This window comes from Saimiri boliviensis, chromosome 13, assembly GCF_048565385.1.
Source record: "Saimiri boliviensis isolate mSaiBol1 chromosome 13, mSaiBol1.pri, whole genome shotgun sequence".
NCBI lineage: Eukaryota > Metazoa > Chordata > Mammalia > Primates > Cebidae > Saimiri > Saimiri boliviensis.
Window position 1 is genome coordinate 51,217,980 of NC_133461.1, and position 19,531 is coordinate 51,237,510.

At 37.2% G+C, this 19,531-nt stretch overlaps 1 protein-coding gene across 2 annotated transcripts in view; it reads right to left on the bottom strand.

Annotated features, from left to right (window-relative positions):
• The window catches only part of TAF4B (TATA-box binding protein associated factor 4b), a 154,133-nt gene that overhangs the window by 68,271 nt on the left and 66,331 nt on the right, over positions 1-19,531 (bottom strand). For both annotated transcript variants that reach the window (XM_074383657.1, XM_010335484.3), the window contains one exon: positions 2,144-2,313. In XM_074383657.1, coding sequence (XP_074239758.1) covers positions 2,144-2,313 — 170 coding nt within the window. The remainder of the gene's footprint in view (positions 1-2,143; positions 2,314-19,531) is intronic.

Consider the following 19,531-nt stretch of genomic DNA (forward strand, 5'->3'; position numbering starts at 1 on the left):
ATGATCTACAAAAGTGGCAAATATTACCTGCCCTTTGAAGGAAAATGTTGCTTATCCCTGTGCTAAGTGATGAAAAATGCCTTTAATGTGAAAGAATTTCCATCATATAATCAAGCTTTAAATCAAACTGGAAATAAAATTTAGGAGGAGGCCAGGGGCAGTGGCTCGTGCCTTAATTCCAGCACTTTGGGAGTCCGAGACAGGTGGATCACCTGACATTAGGAGTTTGAGACCAGCCTGACCAACATGGTGAAACCCCATCTCTACTAGAAATACAAAAAATTAGTCAGACGTGGTGGCAGGTGCCTGTAATCCTAGCTACTAGGGGAAGCTGAGGCAGGAGAATCACTTGAACCCGGGAGGAAGAGGTTGCAGTGAGCCAAGATCAAGCCACTGCACTCCAGCCTGGGCAACAAGAACAAAAACTCCATTTAAAAAAAAAACAAAAAATTTGGAAGGGAGGGTAACTGATAAAACTAAGTATCTACTTACACTTTACCAAAGCACTAGATAAATATATGGCATTAAGGAGTTAAACTACCAATAGATTTCCCAACCCATCACAGGAAGGCTTAGTGCTTACACGTGTTCCCAAATTAAGGCATTGGTTTCTATATAATACAAAATACATATGCAAAGAATAAAATGGAAGGAGCAAAAGAATGAAGGAAGACAGAGAGGGCCGGAAACATAAGCAAACAGAAAACAAACATTTTACAATCAGCTTTTCTGGACTTGAAAGTTCTAGTTTCTCATAATAACGTACTCTTGATTTAAATTAGAAATGTAGGCCAGACATGGTGGCTCACGCTTGTAATCCCAGCATTTTAGGAGGTGGGCAGATCACCTGAGGTGAGGAGTTAAAGACCAGCCTGGCTAACATGATGAAACCCTGTCTCTTACTAAAATTTCAAAAATTAGCTGGGCGTGGTGGCGGGCACCTGTAATCCCAACTACTTGGGAGGCTGAGGCAAAAGAATCACTTGAACCTGGGAGGCAGAGATCACACTGAACCAAGATCACACCACTGCACTCCAGCCTGGGTGACAGAGCAAGACTCCATCTTGGGGGTGGGGGGAAGAAGAAGAAATGAAAAAAAAAAAAAAAAAAAAAAACCCTGGTCATTTATATAGCATGTAGTAGCTAAAACATTTATTTACTGAGTACCATTTAAAGACTACAAAGTCTATTACTATTATAAAAATCAGAAACCTTCACGTTTTGTAGCAAGCCTTCATTATAAAATAGAAAGTTCTTAAGTATATTTGAAGCTCATTAGTACTGGCCCCCAAAATTTGACATAGGTGAAGAAGGAGAAGAGCTGGTCTCTGAATAAATCCCAGGGTCAGGACACAAGAAATAGTTTAACTCACATGCAACAATATCTTTCCCATCTGAAGTGCAGTGGCATGATTTGGCTCACTGTAACCTGCGCCTCTCAAATTCAAGTGATTCTTGTGCCTCAGCCTCCCAAGTAGCTGGGACTACAGGCATGCCCCAGCACACCGGGCTAACTTTTTGTATTTTTAGTAACGATGGGGTTGGCCAGGCTGCTCTCAAACTGCTGACCTCAGGTGATCTGCCCACCTCGGCCTTCGAAAGTGCTGGAATTATAGGCGTATGCCACAAACACACCTGGCTGTGTTCATACATTTTCTTTCACGCTGCAGCCATCTAACAACTACTCCTGGACCTAGGGGAGACTCCAAGACTCTAATCTAGTTCTTTTAAAGCAAGGATAGGTTTAAATTTCAGGGTTAAGGGAAAGGGACTTACTCTCTTTGGATATCCCTGTATTTCATAAACACAAACATGTAACTTAGGTGTGCGTTTGTATACATACATGCCAAAAGTCTAACTAAGGAAGGAACAGGACAGAAAAAAAATAGTATACTCTATTACATATTCATGCAAAATATATTCAACTATTCCTCCATTAAGAAGTATGAGTAAAAATATGAACCAAACCCCAAACCATGTTATATTAATAAATTTTTAAATAAACTACCCTTTTCTGTAATGCCCATGAAATCTTGATTATTTCTAGGGTCTTATTCAAGTATCAGAGTTGCAGGTTGTCTCTTTTGATATTTTCCCTCAAACAGACATTTCTATCAGGTAATAACCATAGCTCTATACTTACCAATGTCTAAAATTCTCTTTTGTAGAGCTCCAGTAAAAAGAAATGGTTCGTCTTTACATGACTGAATGAGTGTGCCAACCAATTCAGAGTTTGTTGCTAAGATGCAGGCGTTTTCTTCATTAAGACTGATCCCTGCCATAGAAGTCACATCATTGATGTCATCTTCATCTCTAATAGAAAAAAAAAAAAGTTACAGGTTTTGGGGTGTGTATGTGTGTGTGTGTGTGTGCACATGTGCAAAAGAGAGTAAGCAAGAAAGAAGGAGTGGAAGGAGTGGTTTCAGAGAGCAAAAGAATTAGAGATCCCTCCTTGTAACTAATGGCATTATTTTATGTAATTCATCCAATCAATAGAAGTGAAGAATGGCTATCTTTCCCTGTAAAGCTTTTGAAAGTTATTAGTGTCTCTAACCACCAATGTATATTTAATAACAGAAGGATGAGTCAGAAATAACTTTGTCTTCTAGGTCCCAACTTTCCCTCTCTTAGTATGGCAAATGAGAAATACCAAGAGGCATTTGGAGTTACACCAAGTCATCCATAAATCCTCTGCAATGAAAGACAAAGAAATGAAAACAGACATCATTGTTTTCATCCAAAATGGTTAAAAGTCCATCAGATGTCCCCAGGGTACTCTACCATTCATTCCACTTAAGGGCAGCAGAAATTCCCTGGTCCTGAAAGGTCCATATCCATATAAAGACCCTTGAGAAGAAGCTTACTAGACTAGCCATTCTGAAACCAATTACCTGCAAAGAGCCTATATATAAAATATAAGACACACTCACGTACATATACATATACACATACATACATACATGTGCATAAATAATACAAAAGATGTTTGGGTTCCTTGCTTTGCATCAGCACATTGTTTTTATCTAATAGAATTGTTGCATGGCCATAGCACTAAGATGAGTATAAATATTTAAGGGTAGAGAAGAGAAAAGAAATACTGAAATTCTCTCATAGCATCCTTACCACCTTATGTAGTAAGCATTTTACTAGGGTTATACAACAATGTATAACTTATACAACAATGTATAACATAAGTTACAGTAACGTGATTACATAAAAAGATGTTCTCTTTATTGCATGGGCAAAATGGTATAGAATGTGGTCTCTTGTCAGCAGGATATTACAAATTTCTCTGTGGTAATGCATTTGTGCACAGAAAAGGGAAATAAAGTGTAAGTGTAAAACGCTAAAAAAATGAAGGCCTCTGGTGTTCAACTTTAAGAAAACACATTAGAGATGAGGGGGAAAATAACTCATATTCAAATATATGTAAGCCATGCAAGCGAAATGAAAGAAAGGAGGCCAGGCGCAGTGGCTACCATCTGTAATTCCAGTACTCTGGGAGGTCAAGGTGAAAGGATTGCTTGAGGCGAGGAGTTTGAGATTAGCCTGGACAACACAGGGAGATACCACCTCTCAGAAAACAAACAAAAAAATTAGCCAGGCATGCCTGTGGTCCCAGCTACTTGAGAGGCAAAGGTGGGAGGATCACTTGAGCCTGGAAAGCACAGGATGCAGTGAGCTGTGATCAGGCCACTGCACTGGAGCCTGGGTGACAGAGTGAGACCCTATCTTTTTTTTTTTTTTTTTTTTTTGAGACAGAGTTTCACTCTTGTTACCCAGGCTGGAGTGCAATGGTGCAATCTCGGCTCACCGCAACCTCCGCCTCCTGGGTTCAGGCAATTCTCCTGCCTCAGCCTCCTGAGTAGCTGGGATTACAGGCACACGCCAACACTCCCAGCTAATTTTTTGTATTTTTAGTAGAGACGGGGTTTCACCATGTTGACCAGGATGGTCTTGATCTCTCGACCTCGTGATCCACCCGCCTCGGCCTCCCAAAGTGCTGGGATTACAGGCTTGAGCCACCGCGCCCGGCGAGACCCTATCTTTAAAAAAAAAAAAAAAGAAATCCAGGAAAGTAAAGTGCTAAACACAGCAACTGAAAAAGTGAAAAGAAATAACAATGGTCTTATCGTATGAACAGTACACCAAAAGCTCAACATTGAAAGGTATGTCTAGTAATAGGGAAAGAAAAAAGTAAAAAATTAATCTCTCAAACCACCAAATGAAATATGTAGAGCAAACAAATGTCACAAAGGTATCCTCAGAGATAGGGGATGCTAAGAACAACTTTGAGAATCACTCTGCCACCTGTGTAAATAAATACTTATGTCCAGTTTTAAACATCTAAACACTTAAACATCTACAGCATAAGTATGAAAGAAATCATAAGCCTAAAGATGAACCAAAATCTGAGTAAAAAAATTCTAAAGGGCCTAACTAAAATTTATTTTCAAAAGAACAAGTGAACATAAATGAAAAGTCAGAACACTACAAAACAGAATCCTAACCAGTTATTTAACATCTCTGGGACTCAGTTTCCTCCTCCAAAAAATACATAACTTAGATTAGGTGCTTTCTGAGGTCCCTCTCAGCCACTTAGAAAAATGATGCAGCTCTCTCTGGACTGACAGGGAACGAAGAGACTGCACCTTGAATATAAATATGCTTAAATAGGCATAATATATTTTTGGAAAGATGTATAAGAAATTATCTGGGGAGGGAAATACAAAACCAAGGATAGAAAGAAGGCTTACTTTATACCAATTATATCATTTTTTGAATGTTGTGCTGTATACATGGATTGCCCAGTCAAATTGATTGGTAACACCGAAAGTAAAGTAAGTAAATACCCAGAGAAAGAAAACTAAAGGTAGAGAAATTGAAGTGTAGCGATATAACCTCATCCCTCCTTTAAAGTAAAACTGGAGTTTTAATGTGGGAGTAACTCCACATGAACTTTACACATATACATATAACACTGAATGCCTGTCGACTAAGATGTGTGCCAGGTACACAGGCCTCTGGAAACTGTACGTTGCTTCTCTAGCAAGGTCCCTGTATGGCCCCTGTTGACATCTCACACACGGGCTGGAGAGACCAGTACCAGACCTACTTACTACCAGTACCTAGCACAATATTAAAACTGGACAGAATTCAGTCAATGAGAAGACAGTGCCATGTCTTTTAGAATCCTGCAGCCTTTCCCTGCAAATAAGCAGGGAACTAACTACTCAATAAGATTTGTTCTTGCCTGCCATCCTTCCTTCTATCTAGCCCCAAGCTAAACACAGCACCCTCTAGTTACCAAAGTTACAGATAGCGGCAGGCATAGAGGAAGACCCCTCCTGAGGGAAAAGGAAAAGGTGCCACAATAAACAGCACCCAAGCTATTTAAAACTCCCTCTAGTCAAGGAGGCAGACTGAAGGAAAGCATTATCAATAAGGTTAGGTAAGAGGTCAGGACACTAGCAAAGGCTTTGATGTTTAGGGATGTTTGTGATTCTGGTTTGGTTTTAATTTTCAAGAAAGAATCACCAAACCAAGTCTTCAAGACTTCTGGTCCAATGCAGTGTCTTTCAATGAAGATGCTGTGAAAGACAATCTGTTTTGTTTTAAAAGATATTCAGAAAAACAAACTTAATAGTGCCTCAGTAGAAAAAGCCTTCCAACTCAACATTTTATGGACTGTTACAGGGAACTAGGCATAAATTACAAAAATATCACTAATTTATCACAAATGCCTTGCATTCTAGCTTCTAAAATTGATCTAATTCTTTAGCTTTTGAGAATGCCTGCTCATGCTTGCCTTCTTAAATGTCTTTATCCCCTTAACTTCTGTAACAACAGTAGACTAATTCTTCTAGAGTCAGTCACGTTATTTTCCTGTCCAAAAATCTTTCACATTACCCTGAACTTAACTTGACATTCAAGGCCTTCCAGCTAACAACCCCAGTTAGCACTCTTCCCCCTCTCCCTCACTGCTCACTACCGAATAGCTCCTCCTGATTCTGGCCTTTGCTCAGGCTATTCCCTTCCTGTTCTAGTCTTCAACTTCCTTTGCTTTTTTCTTTCTTTCTTTTCTTTTTTCCTTTTTTTTTTTTTTTTTTTTTTTTTGAGGTAGATTCTTGTTCTGTCGCCCAGGCTGGAATGCAGTGGCACGATCTCAGCTCACTGTGACATCTGCCACCTGGGTTCAAGTGATTCTCATGCCCCAGCCTCCCAAGTAGCTGGAATTACAGGTGTGCACCACCATGCCTAGCTAATTTCTTTTTGTATTTTTTTTTTTAGTAAAGATGGGGTTTTGCCATGTTGGCCAGGCTGGTCTTGAACTCCTGACCTCAAGTTATCCGCCTGCCTCAGCCTCCCAAAGTGCTGGGATTACAGGAGTGAGCCACCACACCCAGTCACTTTGCTTTGCTTTTTTCTTATCTTCGATCTGTCAAAGCCTTTTCTATGTCCCAGACCCACTTAGAATGCCTACTTTAGAAATGTTGGTTTTACACTTTTAAATCATTTGTCCAACTGCTACAATTTCAAACTTTTGAGAACATAAGTTTGTCTGTTATGGTAGTTCTTAATCTGTCTTCTAATCAATGTGTTTGTCTTAACTTCCAACTAATTTTACTTATCATATTAATCATCTTCATCATCTATGACTCCTAACACAGTAGTTTGCAAACTACTGTTTTAAATATTTAAGAAATTTTAATATTTAAATTTTATATTTAAATATTTAAGAAATTTCTGTGTGCTCGGAACAGCTCTTCATCTATTATAAGATACTGAGAAGCAGTAGAACAATGGGAAAAAATGAGAGTTTTGAGTCAAACTATCTACCTTTGAACTGTGACTCTATCACTTATTATCTAAGTGAGAGAAAGCAATGAACCCTTCTAAAACTGTACCTTCAGTAACATGGAGACAATAATAGTCCCTACTTTTAGACTGAGGATTGAAGAAGTAATTCATATCATGGAAAAAGATTATGTTAATATATAAACAGCTTCTATAAATAACTAAGGAAAAGACCAATGATTCAATGGAAAAACAGACAAAGCATGTAAATCTTTGGTTAACAGAAAAATGACTGTTGTTCTACTCCACTCCCAACAGAAATAATTTTCCACCTGTTAGATTGGCAAAAAAATTTTAGGCCCACTAGAACACATGGAAATATAATATCACAAGCTTTGTTGCCAAGGATATAATTCATCCTCCATTAAGGAGGAATTATCTGACCATTTAAAAGAAATAAATCACTCTTCTTAGACATTACGTGAAATGATAGTCACTGCAGCTTTTTTTCTAGTAAGAAACAATGGTGACACACCTGAATGTCCATCATTATGGAACTTTGTTAAAAATATCAAAATCGGCCGGGCGCGGTGGCTCAAGCCTGTAATCCCAGCACTTTGGGAGGCCGAGGCGGGTGGATCACGAGGTCAAGAGATCGAGACCATCCTGGTCAACATGGTGAAACCCCGTCTCTACTAAAAATACAAAACATTAGCTGGGCATGGTGGCGCGTGCCTGTAATCCCAGCTACTCAGGAGGCTGAGGCAGGAGAATTGCCTGAACACAGGAGGCGGAGGTTGCGGTGAGCCGAGATCGTGCCATTGCACTCCAGCCTGGGTAACAAGAGCGAAACTCCGTCTCAAAAAAAAAAACAAAAACAAAAAAAAAATATCAAAATCACAGTGAATATGTACTGATGAGACAATCTCCAAGATTACTATTAAATGGTAAAACCCAAAACATAAAACATTATGCATGTATTATATATTATCATCTGTGTTGAATACTATATCTAGGGAGTTCCAGTTTGACATGTACCATCAATAAAGTATACTGTACCAAGAAAAAATACTATATTTAGAACAATACATAAGAAAGTGAAAAAAAGTGGTAACTGGTTAGCTCTAGGCTGGGAACCTGGGTAATAGGGGGATAAAGAAGTGAGTGGAAGCCTTACTTTTCCCATTGCATACCTTTTTGTATCTTTTAAATTTTGTGTAAAATGTTCACAATACCTAGTCAAATAAATGAGTTTTTAAAATATAAACAAAAACTGTCATTCTGAGATCTAGTTCTTTCCTTAGATTACTAAATCCCTAATGAAATAAGTTTACCTTCAACATTCTTTTTTCATCTCTCTCAATCAGAGTCTCTCTACCACAGTGAGTCAGTAAACTCACAATATCCTGTTCATTCCTTCCATCTATGCTTTAAAGTTGTTTTTCTCATGGGAATTTCCTTCTTCTTATTAACTCAAATGTAGCATAGCATATTGCAGTACTTCTCAAACAATAGTGTTTTTAGGAAACATCTCGGAAGTATATTTAAAATGCAGGTCTCAATGTCAAACACACCTCCACAAAGTACCCATGACTCATTTGGTAGGCTTATAATGGAGATCAGGAATTTGGAGTTTTCTAACAAGCACACTTAGCTGATCATGATACAAATGGTCTAAGGATCACACTAAGAAAAATACTGAGTTATAAAAATTAAGAGTACTGATTCTAAAGAGGTCAAGGTTTCAGTCCCTGTTCAGACAATTATTAATAGGATGGCTGGACGCAGTGGCTCACTTTGGGAGGCTGAGGTGGGCGGATCTCCTGAGGTCAGGAGTTCAGCACCAACCTGGCCAATATGGCGAAACTCTGTCTCTACTAAAAATACAAACATGAGCTGGGCGTGATGGTATGCTTCTAGGCCCAGCTACTCAGGAGGCTGAGGCAGAAGAACCTGGAAGGTTCTTCTTGAACCTGCTTGAACCTGGAAGGCGAAGGTTGCAGTGAACTGAGATTGTGCCACTGCACTCCAGCATGGGCAATAGAGTGAGACTTCATCTAAAAAAAAAAAAAATTATTAATAGGATGTTATTTTCTAAGAGTGTCAAAAAGCAAGAAATAAAAATCGCACTAAAGCCCCTAGTTGTTAAAACACCTTCACTACCTGATATAATATATACATATTATTCATCCATATTTTATTATGTATCTCTAAAATATAAGGACTTTAAATAATTATCACATCAAAATATTGATATTAATTCCTTATTATCATCACATATTCAGTTGAAATACGGTTATGCAAACATGCATTGGTAACTATCATATTTGCCACTTCTGAGTCTAAAGTATGATGGAAACATGAATCTCTAGCACCCTCTGGTGTTTAAGCACAATATAACTTCGCATATTCACCCCAGCTATACTGACAAGCAGAATAGAAAATATGATTTTCTCAGTAAAAAAAGCAACAAATGAATCCACTAAAAAGTATGTTAACAAAATAGTTTTGAAAACCTATGAAAATATCATTCTATATTATTAAATTTCATACAGTTTGGTCAAGACAAGATCTAATACAATTCACTACCATGTCTTCTTATTTAACAAAAGAGCCAAAATCAAGGGTCTATTATCAGTTTCATTTTAAAAATAACTGAAGTGATAGTAGTATCCACAGAAGCAAAATTAAATTTAAAAAGATATCACTATGAAAAAGTATGCATAAAGACGTGTGATTGTGAATTACTAGAAAGTACTTTACAAAAATGAAAAGTGCATCTTTCTACAAAAATATCTAAGAAATAGTTGAGATTATAAATACTCCTTTTTTTAGGCTGGGCACAGTGGATCATGCCTGTAAACCCAGCACTTTGGGAGCCCAAGGCAGGTGGATCACCTGAGGTCGGTCAGGAGTTTGAGACCGGCCTGACCAATATGGAGAAATCCAATCTCTATTAAAAATAAAAAATTAGCCGGGTATGATGGTGCATGCCTGTAGTACCAGCTATTCAGGAGGCAGAGGTTGCAGTGAGCTGAGATTGTGCCACTGCACTCCAGCCTGGGCAGCAAAAGTGAAACTCTGTCTCAAAAAAATAAAAGCAAAAATAAAAAAATTAAAAATACTCCTTTTCCAAAATTCACCATTTCAACAAATACTTGAATGCTTATTATGAAACAGGCATTGTTCTAAACAGTATACATACAATGGTAAACAATCATTATTATAAGCTTTTACAGAGAATTAAGAGGTAGGAAATAAACAGAAGCAAGGGTAAACAAATAAATCCACAAAATAATTTTAGATGAGTACCTCAAGACATCAGATATGACTATGGAAGCTACTTTATATTGGGTGGCCAAGCAAAATTTACCTCTTTAAGGGGTAAGTTTGAAATTTGAAAGAGCATGTCATATGAAGAATGAGGGACAGCTTTCAGGGCAGACCACATCTAAAACTGTACAGTAGGTTTTATCAAAATCTCATGTAACCTATAAGTACATACATCTATGTGCCCCCAAAAATTAAATATTAAAAACATTAAAGAAATAAACTAAGCTGTAGGGTGGGACCACGACTAGTGTGTCTGAAGAACAGAAAAGAGGCAAACAAGGGGCATTATGAGTCTCTAACACCACAGACTGTGATCCTTGCAATTCAGTTTTTCTGAATATGAGAAATAACTTGCTTATTCAATGACTCTTCAGTTTTTCTGTTACATACAACCTTACCAAATTCTAAGAAATATAACCATGGTTTCAGATAGGAATCTTCTACATCATTAAAAAAAATTGTTTTAAGCCAATTCTCTGCCCCCAATCCACCCAAATTAACCTGATCATATAATCTCTACACAAACATCATGGAACTGCCATGCTGATTCTAAAATTAATGTACATGAGAAAAACAATGAGTAAAATTAAGATACTTTTGATAAAAAGGAATACAGAAAGAGAATTTATCTCTCAGAAAAATTAAAAAAGATGTTACAACAATAGAAAACACCAAAATAGTAACATCAAAATAAAACAAATATTTGAGGGCCTGAGGTGAGGAGTTTGAGACCAGCCTGGCCAACATGGTGAAGCCCTGTCTCTGCTAAAAATACAAAAATCAGCCAGGCATGGTGGTCCCAGCTTCTCAGGAGGCTGAGGAACAAGAATCACTTGAACCTGGCAGGTACAGGCTGTGGTGAGCCAAGATCAAGTCATTGCACTCTAGCCTAGGTGACAGAGTGAAACTGCATCTCAAAAAATTGATAAAATAAGACAAAAACATATCACTAAAATGAAATGTGTCCTTTTATAAATAGGAATTTACTGTAAGATAAAGATGGCATTGCAAATAAGAAACGTAAAGATGATGAACTCTTTACTATTGCTGAGACAATTCGAGGAAAATTTAATCTCTGCCTCACACATTTACAAAAAATAAAATCAAGAATTATTGAAGATGTAAAGGTAAATGTCTATATTTGAGATAAGTGTGTATAGACAGAAGATACAGAAGCACATCATTCTGGGCTCATAATATGAAAGGATGCATTAGACTTCAAAAGCCATAAAAGAAGAGACCGCTAAACTTTATACTGTAATTTAAAATTTCCATATACAAAACACTAAAAGCAAATTTCAAGTTAAACAAAAAACTAGGAGAAAAATATTTATAATATATACAACAAAGAATTACTACTGTCCAGCATATATACATACATAACTCTGGAAAGCAATAAGTAGTCAACAGATAAATGAGTGAAAAGTAGTAAGTCAGAAATTTCACAAAGAATATACTATAATGGTGACATTTTTGCTTCAGGCAGTAAGTGGACTAGATTTATTGAGGAGCAATTACACAGCATAAGACATTTTCATTCCATTGTTTGGTTCACAGACTGTCAAAAAAAAAGGTGTCAGTAAAAATAAGCAATGAGCATAGCCTAAAGGAAGAATTGCTTCAGGGCAAATGACTGTGGCTAGCACTAGTTCTTGATTACAGTGAGAAAACTGTATCTGAGACTTCGGGGTAAGTCAAGTTCCCTAGAACAAGACTAAAGTGGTTCCAAGTCAATAGTAATCCCTGTGTCTAATAGAAACAGTCACGAATCCTCTCTGGAAGAAAGCAAACACAGTTTAAACCTTCAAGTTTTATCTGATTTACCTGTCCAACACAGTTTTAGATTCACTGACTATATTTTTTACTTCTAAAAGTCCTATTTGGTTCTTTTTCAAGTATTTGCAGTCATTTTTAAAATAAACTGTTTCTTGCTCATTTTTGAGATTCCAAATTTTATTTTTAAATACTTTATGCTGGTTTTTAACACTTACTGTTTGATTATCCAATGTTTGAAGTCACTGGAATTCCAAATGTATTACTGTTTCCCTGTAGCTTGACTCAGGGATGGGATACTTCTTTGCATATTTATCTTTAAATGTGAACATATATTTTATATGAACACCCAAAACCAGTGGAATAAAATCTTCAAAGCAAAAAAACAAAGAAGTCAACCTATAATTCTAATCTCAATCTTGACATTGTCTATATAAATAATCTAAAATCATCTAGAAATTATCAGAAATAATCACAAGACTCTTGGTATATGATTTTTTAAGTCCTGCATTTCTCTATGCTAGTAAAAGAAAAGGCAGTTACCAAAAATATTACTTATAATAGCAACAAAAAGATAAGATATCTAGGAATAAACCTAATAGATAAATGCAACAAATTGTGCAGAATCTGTATAAATAAAATTATATTACTTTATTGAAAGATATTTTAAAAGGTATATATAATGGAGATATAAGTCATGTTCTTTGAAGGATCCAAATTATAATAAATCAGGTGGAAGACACTGGGCCTATGAACTTAGGCCATGCCAATTCAAATTCTAACAGATTATTGGTAGACTTTAATGAGTTGACTATTAAATTTATAGGGAATAGCAAAAGTCCAAGTAAAGCCAAGGAAATCAAGAAGAGGGGAAAGGGAGTGTCAAAGTGGAGGAGGAAAAAGAAATAAATGAGAAGGAGAGGTAGGTAGAAAATATGCATTACCAAATATAAAACTTGTTTTGCAATTATAGTAAATTAAACTGCATGCTATTGGAAATTTTAAAATCAACCAACAAAATGAAATAGAAATAAAAAAGATTAACTCTCTATTGATTACAGGCATTGAAAAAAAGAAAGATTAACTGAAAAAAAAAACAAAGACCCATATGTATATGACATGGAAGACACTACAGATCACTGAGGAAGGTCAAATTATTCAAAAATGCTGCTAGAACAAGTGGTTTCCTACAAAGGGAAAAATGAATTAGGATCAAAACCATAGAAAAAAACAAAAACCAGATTTTAACTCCTGAAGACAAAAAGATATTCAAATAGGCTGGGCATTATGGCTCACACCTGTAATCCCAGCACTTTGGGAGGATTACTTGAGGCCACCAGTTCAAGACCAGACTGAGACCCCCATCTCTACAAAAAAATTTTTAGAATAGCCGATTGTTGTTATGTACTTGCTGTCTTAGCTACTCTGGAGGCTTGCTTGAGCCCAGGAATTCAACGGCTGCAGTAAGCCATGATAGTGCCACTGCACTCCAGCCTAGGTTACAGAAACCATGTCTCCAAAAAGAAAAAAAAATTTTTTTTAATATGAAACTTCAAAACTTCTGGAAGACAATATAGGAAACTATCTTTGTGATCTCCAGAAAGATCTCTTAAATAAGGCATAAATAAGCATTAATCACAAGAGAAATTGCCAAATTCAACAGCTTTAAAATTAAGAATTTCTGTTCATCAAAATATACCATAAAAGAAAGTAAACTGCAAAACACTAACTCTACTAGATATCTATAACACACAAAAAGTATAAAGAATTACAAAAGGACTTCTGCTTCTATTACAGACCATTACTCTTATCAGACGATTGTTTTGAGGACAAGAAACTAATAAAGCCAGTACAATAAGTTTATTTGAAGGCATCAGAAATCTGCCAAGGAAGCCAGGTCTTGAGAGACAACAACCCTAAAGTAACCCCAATTTTCTCCATGGTGTATTTCCTTTGGGCACATGCTGATTCTTCATGTGAAACGAGACACTAAGAAGCCAGAGACAGTAGGTGCTAAGAGACAGAAAAGCCAATAGAGCATTAGGCGATCTCGTGAAGACAGAGAGACAAGTTGAAGTCCAAGTCTGCCAGAACTTGAAGGATGGATGCACCATGATCCTACAAATAAGTAAGGCATTTACCGATTTTTTATACATATCTGACATTCAATTAAATATTACCAAGTGCGGCAAGAAACAGGACTAAAAAGCAAGAAAACAGAAACTGGGTCATGTCTATAATCCCAGCACTTTGGAAGGCTGAGTCAGGAGGATCACCTGAGACCTGGAGTTCAAGACCAGCCTGGGAGACAGCAAGACCCCACCTCTACAAAAATTTTTAAAAAGTTAGCCAGGCGTGGTAGCATGTGCCTGCCAGCTACTTGGGAGGCAAAGGCAGGAGAATCACTGGAGTCTAGGAGTTCAAGCCTGCAGTGAGCTATGATTCTGCCATTGCACTTCAGCCTGGGTAACAGAGCAATATTCTATCTCAAAAAAAAAAAAATGTGGAAAAAAAAAAAACCCAGAACAACCAAAAAACAAAACACATATGCACGTAATAAAATAACTATAATTAATTGTTCAAGAACACAGAGGCAAAAATAGATAATTATACCATAGGACAATAATCCATTAAAAAAGAAATAATGGCTGTGCTTTCTGGTAATGCCAGAATAGCTTAATCAATAACAATTACAAAATCTACATACAATTTTTAAAAGACAATCATTTGGAAACTTAATAAAAGCAGGCAGAAAACAGAGATTGTTTTCTGTTGGGAACAAAACAAATATTGTTCCCATTCCCCCTTGGATGATGGGAACAATAATGGGTAAAATTTGTGGGTTTATGTCTTTTTGTCTGAGAGCACTCCCCTGTTTGTGCAGCCAGGTTACTAGTGGCTTGAGGTGTCCCAATAACAGAGTTTCAAATACTTAATATAAAAATTGACAGAACTAAAGGAAAAAACAAGCAAAGGAAAAAAGCAAACAATTTGAGTTGGAGATGTTAATACCCACTCTAAGTAAGTGATGGAAACACTCTGAAAAATTAAAGAAAAAAAAAATCCAGGATATAAAAGATGTGAACACTGTCACCCACCTCCACTAAACTGATGTACACAACAAAAAACTACTTCCCAAAACTGAATAATACATATTTTCCCCCAAGTGCTCATGAGATATTAATCAAAATTAGTTACACTGAGGTGTCTCAATAAATTTAATAAAATTGAAATTATATGTTCAAGAATATTTTCTCTGATCACAGAAGTATATTAGAAAACAAACTATTCCAGAAAAGCACCAAATATTTGTACCAGTAAATTAAAAAAAAAAAAACTACCTTGACATGAATGGAAAGGCAAAAAAACAAACCACTATAATCAGTTGGATGCTAAATCAGTATTTAGGGAGAAATCTATAGGATTTTTTTTTTTTTAATTTCGTAGCTTCAGCTCAAAAGAGGAAATGTATAGTTTTAAATGCATACATTAGAAAACAAGCCAGGCATGGTGGCTCATGCCTGTAATCCCAACACTTTGAAAGGCCTAGATAGGAGGACTGCTTGGGCCCAAAAGTTCAAGACCAGCATGGGCAACATAATCAAACCTCGTTATAAAAAATAAAAATAAACAAACATTAGCCGGGCATGGTGATGTGTTTGTGTAGTCCCAGCTGCTCATGAGGCTGAGCCAGGAGGATGGCTTGAGCCCAGGAGTTTGAGGTTGCAGTAGCCATGATTGTGCCACTGAACTCTATTGAAAAGAGGAAATACTACTACATATTTTATAGATATTAAAAAGATGAAGAAATAAAATTAACAACTTCATGCCCGAAGAAGTCAACTACAAAAATAAAATTCTTGAAAAATGCATACTATGTTATCATTACAGCATCTATACACATTCAAAAGAAAAGTAAGTATTAGGAACAATTTTTTGCTGATAAATCTGAAAATCAAGATGAAATATACAAAAAGCTTAAAAAACACAATTTCATGAAACTGGCATTAAGATGAAATAGAAAATCTAAATACCTTTATATCTATCAGTGAAATTGACTTTGCCAAAAACATTCTCCCAAAGAAAACGACAGACCTATCTAGTTTCAATGGTAAATTCATTCATACATTTAAAGAAGAAATCGTATCAATTCCACACAAAAGCTTAAAACAAAGGACAGGGAAGGACTTTATGGCCCATTTTTTTAAGCCACTATAATCACAGATACCAAATCCTGGCAAACACACTGTAAGAACAAAAAACTATAGACCAAAATCTCTTGTGAATATCAACACAAAACCCTTAAAAACCATTAATCAATGCAGCAATAAATAAAAAGGCTCACACCCCAAAAATGCAAGAACATTCAAAAACTTAAAAATGAATGTAATTCATAATCCTAGAATAATAAGAGAAATCAATGACCACCATAAATAGATGCAGTCCCATAAGGGACAGATTGTCTCCTCAAGCAGCTACCCAATCCCGTATACCCAAAGAGACACCTGATAAAAGAAAGCTTAGGCTGACATATGGCAGGTACCATTCTGGGACGAAGATAACAGAAGAAGAAACTGGTAGCAACTCTTACTGTTCTGTAGCCCCCACAGATGATCCCTAAGCAAGCAGGGTCTGGAGTGGACATCCAGCAGTCCTGCAGCAGAGGGGCCTGACTGTTAGAAGGAAAAGAAACAGAAAGAAATAGCTTCAACATCAACAAAAAGGACATCCACTCAGCGACCCCACCCGAAAGTCACCAACTACAAAGACCACAGATAGATAAAGCCACTAAGATGGGAAGAAACCAGCATAAAAAGGATGAAAAGACCAAAAACCAGAACACCTCTCCTTCTCTGAGGGATCACAACTCCTCACCAGCTAGGGATCAAAGATGGATGGGGAATGAATCTGATTGACTGACAGAAACAGGCTTCAGAAGGTGAGTAATAACAAACTTCTCTGAGGTAAAAGAACATGTGCTGGCCGGGCGCAGTGGCTCAAGCCTGTAATCCCAGCAGTTTGGGAGGCCGAGGCGGGTGGATCACGAGGTCGAGAGATCGAGACCATCCGGGTCAACATGGTGAAACCCTGTCTCTACTAAAAATACAAAAAATTAGCTGGGCATGGTGGCGCGTGCCTGTAATCCCAGCTACTCAGGAGGCTGAGGCAGGAGAATTGCCTGAACCCAGGAGGCGGAGGTTGCGGTGAGCCGAGATTGCGCCATTGCACTCCAGCCTGGGTAACAAGAGCGAAACTCCATCTCAAAAAAAAAAAAACGGAGAGAAGAATATAAACGACTTGATGGAGCTGAAAAACACAGCACAAGAACTTCGCAAAGCAGACACAAGTATCAATAGCCAAATCCATCAAGTAGAAGAAAGGATATCAGAGACTGAAAATCAACTCAATGAAAATGAGAAGGCAAGACTAGATGAAAAAGAGTGAAAAGAAATGAACCAAGCCTCCGAGAAATATGGGATTATGTGAAAAGACCTAATCTACATTTGATAGGTGTATCTGAATGTGACAGAGTGAACGAATCCAAGCTGGAAAACACTCTTGAGGATATTATCCTGGAGAACTTCCCCAACCTAGCAAGTCAGGCCAGCATTCAAGTCCACGAAATACAGAGAACACCACAAAGATATTCCTCAAGAAGAGCAACCCCAAGGCACATAATCATCAGATTCACCAGGGTTGAAATGAAGGAAAAAATGCTAAGGTCAGCCAGAAAGATCGGGTTACCCACAAAGGGAAGCTCATCAGACTCACAGAGGATCTCTATGCAGAATCCCTACAAGACAGAAGAGAATGGGGGCCGATACTCAACATCCTTAAAGAAGAGAACTTTCAACCTAGAATTTCATATCAAGCCAAACTAAGCTTCATAAGCAAAGGAGCAAAAAAATCCTTTACGGACAAGCAATTGCTGAGAGATTTTGTCACCATGAGGCCTGCCTTAAAAGAGCTCCTGCAAGAAGCACTGAACATAGAAAGGAACAACCAGTACCAGCCACTGCAAAAACGTACCAAATGGTAAAGAGCATCAACACAAAGAAGAAACTGTGTCAACTAATGGGCAATTTGACATCCAGCTAATGTCAAAATGGCAGGACCAAATTCACACATAACAATATTAACCTTAAATGTAAATGGGCTAAATGCCCCAGTCAAAAGACACAGACTGGCAAACTGGATAAAAAGTCAAGACCCATCAGTGTGCTATATTCAGAAAACCCATCTCACATGCAAGGACACACATAGGCTAAATATAAAGGGATGGATGAAGATTTATCAAGCAAATGGAGAGCAAAGAAAAGCAGGAGTTGCAATCCTAGTCTCTGATAAAATGGACTTTAAACCAAAAAGATCAAAAGAGACAAAGAAGGACATTACATAACGGTAAAAGGATCAATGGAACAAGAAGCGCTAATGATCCTAAATATATACGTACCCAATACAGGAGCACCCAGGTACATAAAGCAAGTTCTTAATGACCTACAAAGAGACTTAGACTTCCACACAGTAATAGTAGGAGACTTTAACACTCCACTGTCAATATCAGACACATTAATAAGACAGAAAACTAACAAAGATATCCAGGACTTGAACTCAGATCTAGACTAAGCAAACCTAACAGATACATACATAACCCACCCCAAATCCACAGAATATACATTCTTTTCAGCATTGCATTGCACCTCCTCTAAAATTGACCACATAATTGAAACTAAATCACTCCTCAGCAAATGCAAAAGAATGGAAATCATAACAAACAGCCTCTCAGACCACAGGGTAATCTCAGACCACAAGAACTCCGAATTAAGAAACTAACTCAGAACTGCACAACTTCATGGAAACTGAAAAACCTGCTCCTCAACGTTGACTGGATAAACAATGAAATGAAGGCAGAAATAAAGATGTTCTTTGAAACCAACGAGAACGAAGATACAACATACCAGAATCTCTGGAACACATTTAAAGCAGTGTCTAGAGGGAGTTTATAGCAATAAATGCCCACCAGAGAAGTGAGGAAATATCTAAAATTGACATCCGATCATCAAAACTGAAAGTGCTAAAGGAGCAAGATCAAAAAAACTCAAAAGCTAGCAGAAGACAAGAAATAACTAAGATCAGAGTAGAACTGAAGGGGACAGAGACACAAAAAACACTTCAAAAAAAAAAAAAACACACACAAAAAAACAATAAATCCAGGAGCTGGTTTTTTGAAAAGATGAACAAAATACAGACCACTTTCCAGATTAATAAAAAAGAAAAGAAGAAGAATCAAGTAGATGCAATAAACAACGAAAAAGGAGATATCACCACTGATTCCACAGAAATACAAACTGCCATCAGAGATTACTACAAACAACGCTACGCACATAAACCACGAAACATGGAAGAAATGGATAAATTCCTGGACACTTACACACTCCCAAGCCGAAACCAGGAAGAAGTTGAAACCTTGAGCAGACCAATAACAAGGGCTGAAGTTGAGGCAGTAATTAAGAGCCTACCACCCAAAAAAAGCCCAGGTCCAGATGGGTTCGTACCCAAATTCTACCAGACGTACAAAAAGGAGCTGGTATCATTCCTTCTGAAACTATTCCAAACAATACAAAAA